The 13,014-nt window shown below is 34.1% G+C and overlaps 1 protein-coding gene and 1 long non-coding RNA gene across 2 annotated transcripts; one reads left to right on the top strand and one right to left on the bottom strand.

The window, feature by feature from the left end:
* Positions 1 to 4,560: 4,560 nt before the first annotated feature.
* Positions 4,561 to 6,330, bottom strand: LOC148766181 (uncharacterized). The gene is made up of 2 exons (XR_016035069.1): positions 5,505 to 6,330; positions 4,561 to 4,840 (listed from the first exon to the last, which is right to left on the bottom strand). It is a non-coding gene; the product is annotated as an uncharacterized LOC148766181 (long non-coding RNA).
* A 2,059-nt stretch (positions 6,331 to 8,389) lies between these two features.
* On the top strand, positions 8,390 to 8,950 carry LOC148766180 (uncharacterized). Its single transcript, XM_088826756.1, has 2 exons — positions 8,390 to 8,759; positions 8,805 to 8,950. The coding sequence occupies exons 1-2, from the start codon at positions 8,390 to 8,392 to the stop codon at positions 8,948 to 8,950; spliced, it is 516 nt and encodes a 171-aa protein (XP_088682882.1).
* The last annotated feature ends 4,064 nt before the right edge of the window (positions 8,951 to 13,014 follow it).

Below are 13,014 nucleotides of genomic sequence, written 5' to 3'. Positions count from 1 at the left end.
AGCCGAAGAGACCGCCACCACCGGCCAACAACACCACTGCCGCCGCCGCCGCCGCCGAGCCTATCGCCGGAGGAAGAGGACGAGGACGACGATGACTTTTTCGAAGATCCACCGCCGCCGCCAATGCCAAGCCTACCGCAAAAGGCAGAGGAAGAAGACGACGATGATTTTTTTGAAGAGGTTCAAATTTTCGTTAGTGCTCCAAAAGAAGAATTATCTGAGTCACTTAAGGTAATTTGGGATGAAGACCGGAAATTAACAAGTGAGGAGAACGAAGAGCTACGATGGATATTGGGAGATTTCCATGGTGTTCAAAGGAAAGGAGACGAAGAACCTATGGTAATTGTGAATGAGACAAAATCTAAAAAGACGATTGAAAAAAATGATTTATCAAAAAAAAGATTGAGGATTTTTCGAGAAGCCTTTGAGAGTTCGTTTTATCAGCATAAACAAGATGTTAAAGACCTACCAACTAAGACGAGATGCAATTCAGTAGCCAAACAGTTGTTCAATAGTCGTCTTGATAGTATTCCACCTCGTGGCGAGCCATTTCAAAAGAAATTCGATGAAGTCAAACATAGGTGGAAACGCAAAGGAGAGGGACCGAATTGACTCGAACCTTGAGGACAAGGTTCATTTCAAGCGGAGTGGAATGTTACGATTATAATTATTATTTAATTATTATTTCAATTAATAGTTTAGTTATTGATTATTATTAATTAATTATAATAGTTTGTTTAGGGATATATATATAGCCGTGTGTTTAGTTGTTAGGAGATTAATTAATTAGAATAGTATATTTAGGATAAGGATATATATTTAGCCGTGTGTTTAGTGATTAGGGGATTATTAAGTATTTTATTAGTATATGTAATTATCTTTTCTAGTTATGTTAGGATTCTAGGGTTTTCTTATATTTAAATAGTCGTATTGTGCTAGGGTTTTATAATGCAGAAAAATAATAAAGAAGAGTTTTCTTACGTTTAGTAAAGAAATCTTATGATACTCAAGAGACCGTATCAGGTGGCTGTAATTACCTAAACAGGAGGGGGTTTTCGTAATTTGTCCAAAATATAATTAATTAGATTCTTCATCAAGTCCTACGTAATAATACGTGGTTCGTTTTTTTCTTCTTTCTTTTGCTAAGTATAATAATACGTGGTTGTTTGCTGATTATAACGATGTTTTAGTATTTGAGTATTGCTACTATATTAGAAAATAAGATGATTTTGATTTATCAACAAAGTAAGGTTTTATCTAGGGTTGGGATTGGAATTGGATTTGTTTTTACCTAATAATCGATTTATTACAAACATATTTTAAGGCAAATAATACATTTTTCACCGACTCACTGGATCCGTCGAAATTTTTGACCAATTCCCATATATAATAGGTTGGTTGATGGTTTCTAGTATTATCAAAAGTCGGTTGACCTATAATTATAGGTCAACCAACTATATCAATAAAATTTTATTTAAAACTGGGTATTTTTAAGTTGGTATTGAAATAGTGGATTTTATATTAAACAAAAAGTCAACAATGACAAAAAAATTGATATAAATCTTCCACCAAAATTTGAGAATGTGCATGTTTGAAATTAGTTTGAATTTCGAAATTATATTTTTTGCCGATTGCTAGTAACTATTTTGAACGGATAAATGATCATGACGAGTGACACTAGTCAGAATGTGCATACCTTTACTCTAAAATCTGTATTTTTTTTTTGTTTTGTAAGTGAATTAGGTGACGAATATGCCCATCAACCGACTCATTTTGGAACCAAGTAATCGGTTGCCAGCCATCAAAGAGGATGGTACTAATTTACAAATTTAAATTAGATTTTTTATGAATATTTTAAAGTTTATGAGGCAACAATTTTATTAAAGTGTAAAAGTAGAAGGGGCAACTTCACAATCCTCAAGGAACAAGCATGTTTATATTATGTTACATTTGGTGAAATACAATGCGCGAGTAGATCAACGATCAAAATATTATTCGTATACACACACATAAAACTATATTGATGTATGTAGATCAACGATCAAAATTTCATCCGGTGTAACCTTCAACGGATGTAGCTTCGAAATAACCGAACAAGAATTTGAGGAAACTAAAAATTGGTGATTGCAAAGTAAAAGTTCAATTATTTATTATGTCTAAAAATGTGGAATGCATGCAAAATGTTCTAACAATCTCTTTTTTTTTTTTTTTCTTTTTTTTCTTTTTTTTTTATAGAAAAATTGTTCTATTAAATTGACTTTGTACGTCACATAATTAGAGTTTATAAGTCACATAATTATAAATTGTGATTAGTATTAACTTTAAGTTTTGGTGGCACAAATAATTAGTCCCATTTTTAATTAATTTTAAAAATACTAAAAGCTGATGCAAATATACTTTTGAAGATATAACTTAATATACTTCATTTTAATGAAACATAAAATAAAAACATTTTTTTTAGGAAAATGTATGATCATCCATGATTATATAAGTTACGGAATGACTATTAATTTCAGATATTAAAGAATCAAATAGTGCTTATTTGAAATTTCTTTTTACATGAATATTTGCATAATATAAATATACATGCAACGTAAAATTGAAATAATACAATAATATAATATATTCAGGTTAAATTATTGAAGTCCCTGGCGGCTGATTATCGATAAATCTTGACCACTTCAAATCTATTTTGACATTTTGTGGTTGACTAAATAAATACGAGAAATTGACGACTGAACCAAGAACCTGATTTTTTATATTTTTTTTCCACGAGACTAGGATCAAAATATATTATTAATGACATAATAATGACGTCAGATTCGATCAACCATTTTTATCACAAGTATCCCCAAAAAAATAGTGGTATTTTGGCTAATAGTTATAAACTTTAAGTAACATATCATATATTAAAAAAATGATCATTGAAATTCTTTAAAATTACATTATAAATAAGATCAAGTGGAATCCTTATAAACTAAACTTGTTTCGGTGTCTTATATTTTTATTTTGGGTAAATTACGAGAAACCCCTTGCAATAAGACCTAATTATGAAAAACCCTCGCATGTTTGTGTAATTACAACAGTAGTGACACATGCTCAAGGGCAAAAATGACATTTTCAGAGGAATATTTAATGGAATCGAAAGATTCCATCAAAAGTAACACTATAGAGAGACTGTTTAAGACGACAAGATGCCTCATGGAGGTTTTCGTAATTACGTAAATATGGAGGAAATTTTCGTAATCAAACCTTACCTCAGGCGTTTTCTCGTAATTTACCCATTTATTTTGTGCAAATTCTTTATGGTTTGTGTTTTCAGTTTCTTTACATTAGTAGATTTGTGCATCTCTAAAGAGAATAATTTTTTCGTTGTATATATTTAATTAGGGAAAATTGCATGTCACCCCCTATAAATTTTTAATTTTTGCTTTACCCACTCAAAATTAAAAAAAGTGAATGTCCCCCTTTAAAATGTTATACTTGTTGCACATTGCCCCGATAGCATAATTCCGATGAATTATTAACCAGAATTGAGTGTTTTTTTGTTTTTGCGCGTTACCCCTTTAAATGTTATTTTTGTTGCATGTTGCCCCTTAAAAACACTATTTGTCTACACGTTACCCCTTTAAAATGTTATTTTAGTTGCACAATGCCCATAGAAAACTGGATTTTGAGGCAAAGTGCAACCAAATCAATATTTGGGGATTAACTATTTTCTGATTTTTTAGGGGGGGGAAGTGCCAATATGGAAAATTTATATGGGTTGAAGTGCATTTTGTCCATTTAATTATATATTTTGGTCAAATATAAAATAAAAAAATTAAATAATTTTGCTATATTTCAGTCGTTTGACCAACTTTAAGTCTTTAAGGCATCTTTCACTTCCCCAGTTCCCGTCTAATTAATTATATTATTGCTTTAATTAATTCAAACTCTTGCAAATTATATATGGGGCCATTTGATATACACCCCTAGAATGAAAAATATATAGGGATAAGTCCACCCCTAAAATTCTTTCTTTGAGATACAACTCTGGAGAGACAAAAGTACTATTGTGCCCTTATTTATAAATTTTAACCAACTGCATTCAGCATTATAGCTAACTGCACTCCACATTTTTAGACCTGCATTTATCATTTTTTCAGATTTTTTAATAAAAAATTATAAATTTTTATTTTATTATTTTTTTTATACGTACCCTCTTTTTGTATTTTTTTTAATTTTTTTAATTTTTAATTTTTTAATTTTTTAATTATTTTTAATTTTTAATTTTTAATTTTTAATTTTTAATTTTTTTTAATTTTCTTATTTTAATTATTTTTTTTAATTTTTTTAATTTTTTTATTTTTTTTAATTTTTTAATTTTTTTTTTAATTTTTAATTTTTAAATTTTTTTTTAATTTTGAATTTACTGTACTAAAATTGACTACACATGACTATAGTATACCACAGTCATGTATAGTTATATATAGTCATGTACTATTTTGTTATCCCAAAGTTATGGTCAATCGATTATAAAAACCGTTGATTATATATATAAAAAATCATCTATACCAATAAAAAAATTCAAAATTTGATTCTTGATATTATAAATAATTTAATGCCTAACAAAAAAGTGAAAAAAAAAAAAACAATCATCAAGATCACTATACATCAGAAAAACCACATAGCTTGTATATAAATATATATAACTACATGGAACTATACATGACTACAGTTATCTATACGACTAAATTTGACTCAAATCGCACTTGTCAACACGAGAACCGCTTGTTTTGAACAACAAACACAATCCACTCCGCAAAAACTTACTACATAGTAGTTCAAACACCAAGACCTGTGAAAAAGAAAAAGAGTTAAAACAAACAACGAATTTTGCTTCAAATTTAAATGTGCACACACGCACTATCACCTACTGGTATACATAGATACTCCCCACATAACTCATACATGACTACATGACTACATAGTTTATATATAACTATATATTACTACATGTGACTACATCATATATTATTGTATGTTACTACACGTAACTATATATTACTATATGTGACTACACCATATATTAATGTATGTTACTACACATGACTATATATGACTAAATATATATGACCACATGTGACTATATACATGTATGTGACTTTATTTGTCCCTTCAAGTACCTGACTTTGTTCTCCAGGTGATACGAGACAGCTTATATTATCAAAATCAAATTACAAACAGAGTATGTTAGTCATTATTCTTCGTATAACCAAAGGTCAAAGATCAAAGCAAGTTGAAGTGGAACACCATAGATAAAATAATAGTTGAAACACACATAAAGTAGTCACCTATGTCATTCTCGATAAATAAAATATCAATATCATATTACCCACAAAATATTCTCATCACGAATCTACATATACTCCCAAGTATAAAAAAAAAAAAAAGTAAACAAATCATTTGAGGACCAATAAACAGTGATTCACTATATTAAGAAGCACATTAAAATTCATTACCTTTTCTATGCCTTCAATGGATGAACAGTCAGTTTTGTCGCACCACCACCAGGAACAAGTTTCGAGTTTTTTTTTATATTTCTTGCCACAACAATCGCGTTTTATGTACAAGTCGACTCCTAAAATTAAACTCACAGCTTCACACGAAAAAAAAAGAAAAAATATTAAAACCAAAACTCAAAAAATAACTGCAAAATTCGTATGGTTGTACAAAAAATACTTTGGTGAACTCAAAAAATACCTGCAAAATTCAAATTACATTACATGAAAAATACAAAAAACCATGATTTTTTTTTTGTGATAAATTTATTGTACTAAAATCGATACAAATGATTATGGTGTACTACAAGTATTATAGTCATGTATAGTTATATGTAGTCATGACTATACATGACTACATATGACTGACTATATATGACTGTATATGACTAAATATAACTGTATATTCACCTGACTCAAACCACCCATGTAAATAACCACTACTGGTTAAATTTTTACTAAAGACAAACAAAGCTCTTACACTTGAGGCATTTCGAATCATCTTCAAATAAATACAAAAAATAAATTGCATATGATTTATAATAAAAATGAAAAAGATAAGAATCAAACAAAATAAAAAATTAAATTAATTCAAAAAAAAAGATTCTAATATTAATTTTTCACAAATCTCACAGTTGAGGCATTTTGAATCATCTTCAAATAAATACAAAAAATAAATTACATACAATTTATAATAAAAATGAAAAAGATAACAATCAAACAAAATAAAAAATCAAATTAATCCAAAAAAAAATATTTTAATATTAATTGTTCACAGATCTTCAAAAACATAGTAGATCTGGTTTTTTTTTTTTATAAGCAATAGTAGATCTGGTTTGAGCCCTCCCCAACTGTTGGGTGCTAAATACCTAACACGCAAGTGCACGTATCGCAAACAAGTAGTAAAAGTGGACTCGTGAGAGTCGGATGTCGATCCCACAGGGAATACTCAAATTATCTAATCCTAAGTACCAAATTCTAACAATTATGATTTTTATCCAGCCTACGCAAGTTTGTCAAATTAAATCAATTAAACAATTAAACTAATTATGAAAGCAATAAAACACGAGAAAATATCAATAAAAACGGACCTAGGATTTTATCTTCCCCCTATGCGATAATTCTTCACCCAATTATTCTCCTATCATGCAAGTTACGATTCCCGATTATTAACCCAAGACACGAAATTATTCATAACCAGCTGTCGCTGCGCTATAAACCTATTATTCATAAAAGATTCACTATATGTCTATGCAAACCTAGTATAAATAAAGCATTAAATAACAAGTCTCGCAAACGGCTACCTAATGTATTATCTGTATGTCTACGATAATACATGCAATTAACACACACATTCGGTGAAAAACTACTCGAAGGCTCTCCTATCCCTGTTCTAATTATTAAAACGATCTGTCAATCAATTCTAACAATAACAAATAGCAACATAAGTTAGCTACGCTCATGCACTAAATAAGATCAAGATAGAGGAAATAATCGAAGAATTAAACTTGCATAAAAGTAGAAAAATAGGTTCGAATTACCACATAGGGTTCCAATAAAATCCTAGAATAAAAACTTAGCTACTCATGTTCGTTACGAAAAGCATAATAAAAATACGAAAATTCATAAAAATCAGAAAAGAAAAGGAAAAAGGAAAACTAGGATGAAGAGTCGTCAAGTCTTCGTCTTCGTTCTCTTGCTCCTTGATTGCGTGTAGAAAGGATAAAAAAAACTAAAAACTAATAATAAAGATAAAAGGTAAAAGATAATCCTAATTGTGTGCTTGTGGCCTTTAAATAGGGTGCAAAACTATAATAGGGCGGGTTTCCTTGTGTAATTAAACTTCCTTCACTGCGCCCCTACGTCCATCCGGACGGCCGTGTGAAATATACACTTAAAACCCGCACGGCCGCGCGGTCTTCAAATCTTCTGAATTCTGATTATTTCACTTTTGGCCCACTTTTTCTCTGAATTTGCAGTTTTCACCCCAAAAGTTGCCAATTCTTCAATTTGCACCTAAAATACAAATAATAACCATATTAAGCACCAATTATCGTAAAAACACATCAAAAGCTCCAATTAAAAGGTACAATTAAGTGTATAAATATACACTTAACACCAACCAAAAAAAAGAAACGAAACTAAAACAATAACGTAGAAATTATTTCAAACGGAAGTAGATGTTTTAATACAGAGTTCAAAACGATGGGAGGAGCAACGACGGCCGGCGCAAGGCGGTTGCGGAACAGCGACGTGCGGCGGTGTCGGAGCAGCGGAATACGATGTCGGAGCAGCGGTGGAAAATAGTGACAAGCGGCGCAAGGCGGTGGGGGAAGGAGATCTGACGGCGGAGGATTTGTAAGAGAGAGAGTTAGAGAGAGAAAGTTAGAGAGAGAGATGAAGAGATGGAGGAAAATTAAAGAGAAAAAGTTAGAGAGAGAGAGATGAAGAGAGAGAAGAAAGTTACAAAGAGAAAGTTAGAGAGAGAGATGAAGAGAGGGGAAAGTCACGTGAGTTTGAGAGAAAGAGAGAGTTAGGGAGAACGGCTGTGAGTGGAAAAAAGAAGGGTGGGCTAGGGTTTTGTGTGTTGAATTAAAACTAAAAGGGTAAAATAGGTACTTCAAATTGTCTTGGGGGCTCCCTAATTAAGATCATAATTTGGGTTTTTGACTAGGGAGAAAAAATTTATGGGGCTTCCCCATATATATTTTCAAAACTAGGGGTTATCACTCATTTCCGCGTTATATATATTGCTCAAAATAATGTACTATAAATACATCACCTAAAGGGAAAAAAAATTTCATCACATTTAAAATATAATTATACATCATAAATAATTAGCAATCATGGACTCAAATTCATACATTAAAAGAAATTCTTCTTCTCATGAAGATTCTTATTATTATTCTTCAACTCATTACTTTCCTTATAATCAATATTACCAGCAGAAAGAAATCAGGACTCGCCGGAAACAGCCGCCGCCGCCGCCGGCATTCACCGCCGCCCTCCACTCCGTCCGTAAGTTTCCGGCGAAGAAATATATTACCAAGAAATTACCGATCGCACCTCTTCCGCGGACCCCACCGAAGCTCTACAAGGTGAGCCCCGACGATTTCAAGGATGCCGTTCAGAAGCTAACAGGTGCTTCGCCGGAGTTCACGCGGCTGCAGGAGGTGGCTCCACCGCCTCTCAGCCTCCCTCCGCCGCCATTCTTGCGTCCAGCTTCACCGTATTGGGATGCTGCTAATATTGCGGCTAAAGATGAAAAAGAAGAAGAAAAAAATAATCGAAAATCAAATGAGAATAATAATTGTGGAACAATTAGTATAAGTCCAATTGATTTTAGCTTGTTACCTTCATCACTCGCATGGTGTTGGTCTGTACTTATGAGTCCAGAAGTCGTTTAGATTGCTTGCTTTTATATATATATATATATATATATATATATATATATATATATATATATATATATATATATATATATATATATATATATAATATTTATTTTATATTTTCTGTCACTTTAGAATTCAATAATACATTTTTTTTTCTCAATTTTGGCCTTCATACTCATAATTAATGGAGAGACAATTATTAATTAGAGAAATAATAATAAATGATATTTTCGTCCATCAAGTGCATATTTCCTAAATTTCATGCATATTTAAAAAAAAATCTTAATACTTGTACCAAATTGTTACCCCCGACAATTATTTCTTTTAAAAATATTTTTGTTTCGTAGTATCTGTCACTTTAGATTTTCAATACTGCATTAATGCATTTTTTCTTGTTTTAAACTTATTAATTCAACTCTAAGTATTAACTTTCTCTTATCATTATTAAATGATTAAGGTTATTTTAGTTTTTGTTAATGTGTTTTTCCTAAAATTAAAATATATTTATTGAGATTGTGCAAAGACAATTAATTAGAAACGGACGGAGTAAACGATAATTGATACGAAATGGAGGGAGTACAAATTGCCATGAAATGTGTGGACGACGGTTTTTCATAATTATTGCCCATGCAAATTGGAGTAAGAATTGAATTTTGCCTTGAGTCCAAAAAAAATCAAAAGCTTCATAAAAATATTATTTTGTGTGGTAAATTCTTAGGAAGTTATTCAATACAAAGAATAATGCATGTGTTTGGCTTCTTTAAAAGTCCTACAAATTTGTAATATTGCTTACACATATTGGATTAGTGTGTTTAGTATTGAGTATTGCAAGATTTCGTACATTAACATTTTTTTATACAATAGTGAATGTAAGAAATTTACAAACTGTAGGAAGCTGGATGCAATTTGTCAAAAAGAAGGATTTTGTATGATTACACTTTACATCAGGGAGGTGATTGTAATTTACCCTTTTATATATATAAATCAAAAAAAAAAATTCAAGAGTATCGATGTGCCTAATTGGGCTTTAACCCAAAACTCCAAGAGGCTCATTAAAAGGAAAAGTCCAACACAAAGGCCCTTAATAAGAACTTCATAAGAAGCTTATGGGAAGAAAACTAATATTTTTTGTCCCACATTGGTTTTCTACAAGAAAACCATACCATACTCTACCTATAAATATGTGTTATCAATCACATAACAAGGTACGCACTATTTAGACAATTAATTAATATTAATTGTTTATATTGTGATAGTTTTCTGACTTGAGCGTCGGAAGACAATCGCCGGGCCACCCCCGGCGTGTCACCTAGTGTTTTCAACTGTTTTGCAGGTTAACAAGTGAAGCCGCTCGGACTTAGGAGACATGTGGGCTTCAAGACCATTGGGCTTACCCAACATTTTGGAGCATTATCATTTTGGCGTCGTCTGTGGGAATGCAAAATAGAGCACGTGTCGCGAACGGAGGTGGTCAAGGCGATCTCAACCAGCCGCCTCGAGGTAACTGCAGAGTCCCAGAGCCGCCTCGAAGCAAAAGAACTACGGGAGCGGCCAACGAAGAGGTTCAAGGCGATCCCAACCAACCGCTTCAAGGTAGCGGTGGAGTCTTAGAGCCGCCTCGAAAGAAAAGAACTACGGGAGCGGCCAACGAAGGTGGTCAAAGCGATCTCAACCAACCGCTTCAAGGTAGCGCTGGAGTCATAGAGACGCCTCGAAGGAAGAGAACGGCAGGAGCGGCCAACCTTGCGGGATCTTCAGCGCCGGTCATCTAGATGACTGCAGAGGAATTACAAGCCTTACCGGAGAAGACGGTGGCCAAAGTAGCAGCTTGGGCCGCGACGGACGTTGTAGCTCAGTATATCACTGCTCAAAGTACAGCTGACTTTGAAGAAACTATTCATATGGGAAGCGATCATACGGATTCCGCGCATGTCCATACCAATCCGCCAATCGTAGAGCTCCATGACTCAGAGGAAACAGCATCGCTCAACGGCCAAAATTATTCCTCCGAACGGGCTCCTGGAAAATACGCTCACCACCACCCGCCTCAGTGTAGCACATCCTCAGACCGCGCGCCTCGAAGAAACGTTCACCACCACTCGCCTCAGCGTAACACATCCTCAGACCGCGCGCTTCGAAGGGAAACTCGTCGCCAATCACAGCGTACACTTAGGCAAAGAGCCGGAGCGCCCCTTCAAGGGAGAGAGCGACGCAAAGCCATCGGACGAAAAGCGGTTATTCCCGGTCGTATGACTATCGTCAAAGGCCTCGAGGCGGGGGACACCGCGAAGATGCGCACCACCGCGAAAACTCCCCTCGAAACCAACTCGGAAGTAGAGCTTCCCGACACCAGGAAACAAGAAGGCATCGAGCAGGCTCCAGCGACTTCAACTCAAGGAGTCCTCGGCGAGAAGTCTCGAGGTCGACGACCGCTCACTTTGGGGCATTCTCCATCCGAATTACCCATTTATTCCTGCTATTATGGAAGAAGTGTTGCCTCTCGAATTCAGGATCCCAATCTCCCCCAATTCGACGAAACCGGGGATCCCCAAGATCACTGAAATAATTTTTACGCCAAGATTGACCTCTACGGTCTTAGTAACGCAGCTCACTGCAAGATTTTTCAGACCAGGCTTGCTAATCAGGCACAAATTTGGTTCAACGGCTTGCACGGATGGTCCATAGACAATCTGGACTAACTAGCGACGGTTTTCCTTCACCAATACTCTGTAAGCAAGAAATACGCCAAAACTAGGTCGTATCTCTTCAAGGTCATACAGCGCGACGGAGAGTCACGCATGAATTACCTGCAACGATTTGTCAAAGCAGTACATGAAGTGCCCCTCCTTAATCATGAAATCTTAACCAACATACTGCAAAACAATTTGAAGCATGTTCGTTTTCAAGAGTACATCGCACTAAGAAGTACGTTCGGATCGAGGAGGCTGAGGGTACTCCTTAAGCGAAAGCGCGATGAGGGAAGCCACAACTATAATAGAGAAGAAGAGAGGCGTCCCGCCAAAAATCGCACCTTCGAGAAGTTCTCACCTCTCAAGGATAAGTTTGTTGACATGATGATCATCGCAGAGCATAAATGAATTCTACAACCACCGAGATGGATGAAGGAGAATACAGAACGACAAAATTCGGATGATTACTATGAATACCATAGAGATCGATGTCACACTACTGAGGAGTGTTTTCAGCTTATGCGAGCGCTCGGGAGACTTGTCCAAAATGGGCACTTGAGAGAATTCCTAAAACAATCGCAATCCTGAAGAAATATTTTACTTAGTATTTACTATTGCCCCACGCGGACCCCATGTAATTTCTTTTCAGCAATAAGTCGGGGCATACCGCCAGCCGCATGATTCTTAATAAACTATTTTAGTCGGAGACACACCGCCCGCCGCAATTTCTACATCAACCACTTATCTCCTCTGCGCATTTTTGTTCAATGCCTCTACAATTAATTTAATAAGAAATTGATAAAAAAAAACATTTAGCTAAAGTGGAAGATAACAAGGATCCAAAGGGTTTGGCCAACTCGAACCTTGTTTTCTCACTCCCCAAAGCTCCAAAAAATAGAGCAACTGAAGCTCAAGGTAGTCTGACACGCCATAAGAAGTTCAAATAGAACACTTAGGCAAATGGTTGACTTCATGCTTAAAAAACTTGAGGGTCTGATCAACCAACAAGTACAAAAATACGGACTTCCCAATAGGCAACAAAACCAAGGGATACCATCTTACCTCGAAAGATAAAGTAAAGCTCACTCTTTACGAGAGTTGAGCCTCCCACTAGGCGATATAGCTAAGAGATACCGTCTCACCGAAAAAGATGAAGCATAACTCATTCTTTACGAAATGCGCGCTTCCCACTAGGCAATAAAGCCAAAGGATTTGCCCCCGCACAAAAAGATAAAACATAGCTCATTCTTTGCGTGAACGAACTTACCACTAGGTAATAAATAATAATAAAATTATTATTATTATAACATAATATAATAAATTATATTATATTATATATATATTTATACATATATAATATAATATAATAATAATAATAAAATAAGA

Source organism: Erythranthe guttata, chromosome 12 (genome assembly GCF_056151865.1).
Source record: "Erythranthe guttata isolate IM_541 chromosome 12, IM_541, whole genome shotgun sequence".
NCBI classification, from domain to species: Eukaryota; Viridiplantae; Streptophyta; class Magnoliopsida; order Lamiales; family Phrymaceae; genus Erythranthe; species Erythranthe guttata.
This window is presented reverse-complemented; position numbering and strand designations above follow the sequence as displayed.

Bases quoted from the DNA above. Each gene is read 5' to 3' on its own strand.
- LOC148766180 (XM_088826756.1), top strand. From the start codon at position 8,390: ATGGACTCAAATTCATACATTAAAAGAAATTCTTCTTCTCATGAAGAT. The intron at 8,760-8,804 runs GTCCAGCTTCAC...TTGCGGCTAAAG, and splicing joins CCCTCCGCCGCCATTCTTGC to ATGAAAAAGAAGAAGAAAAA.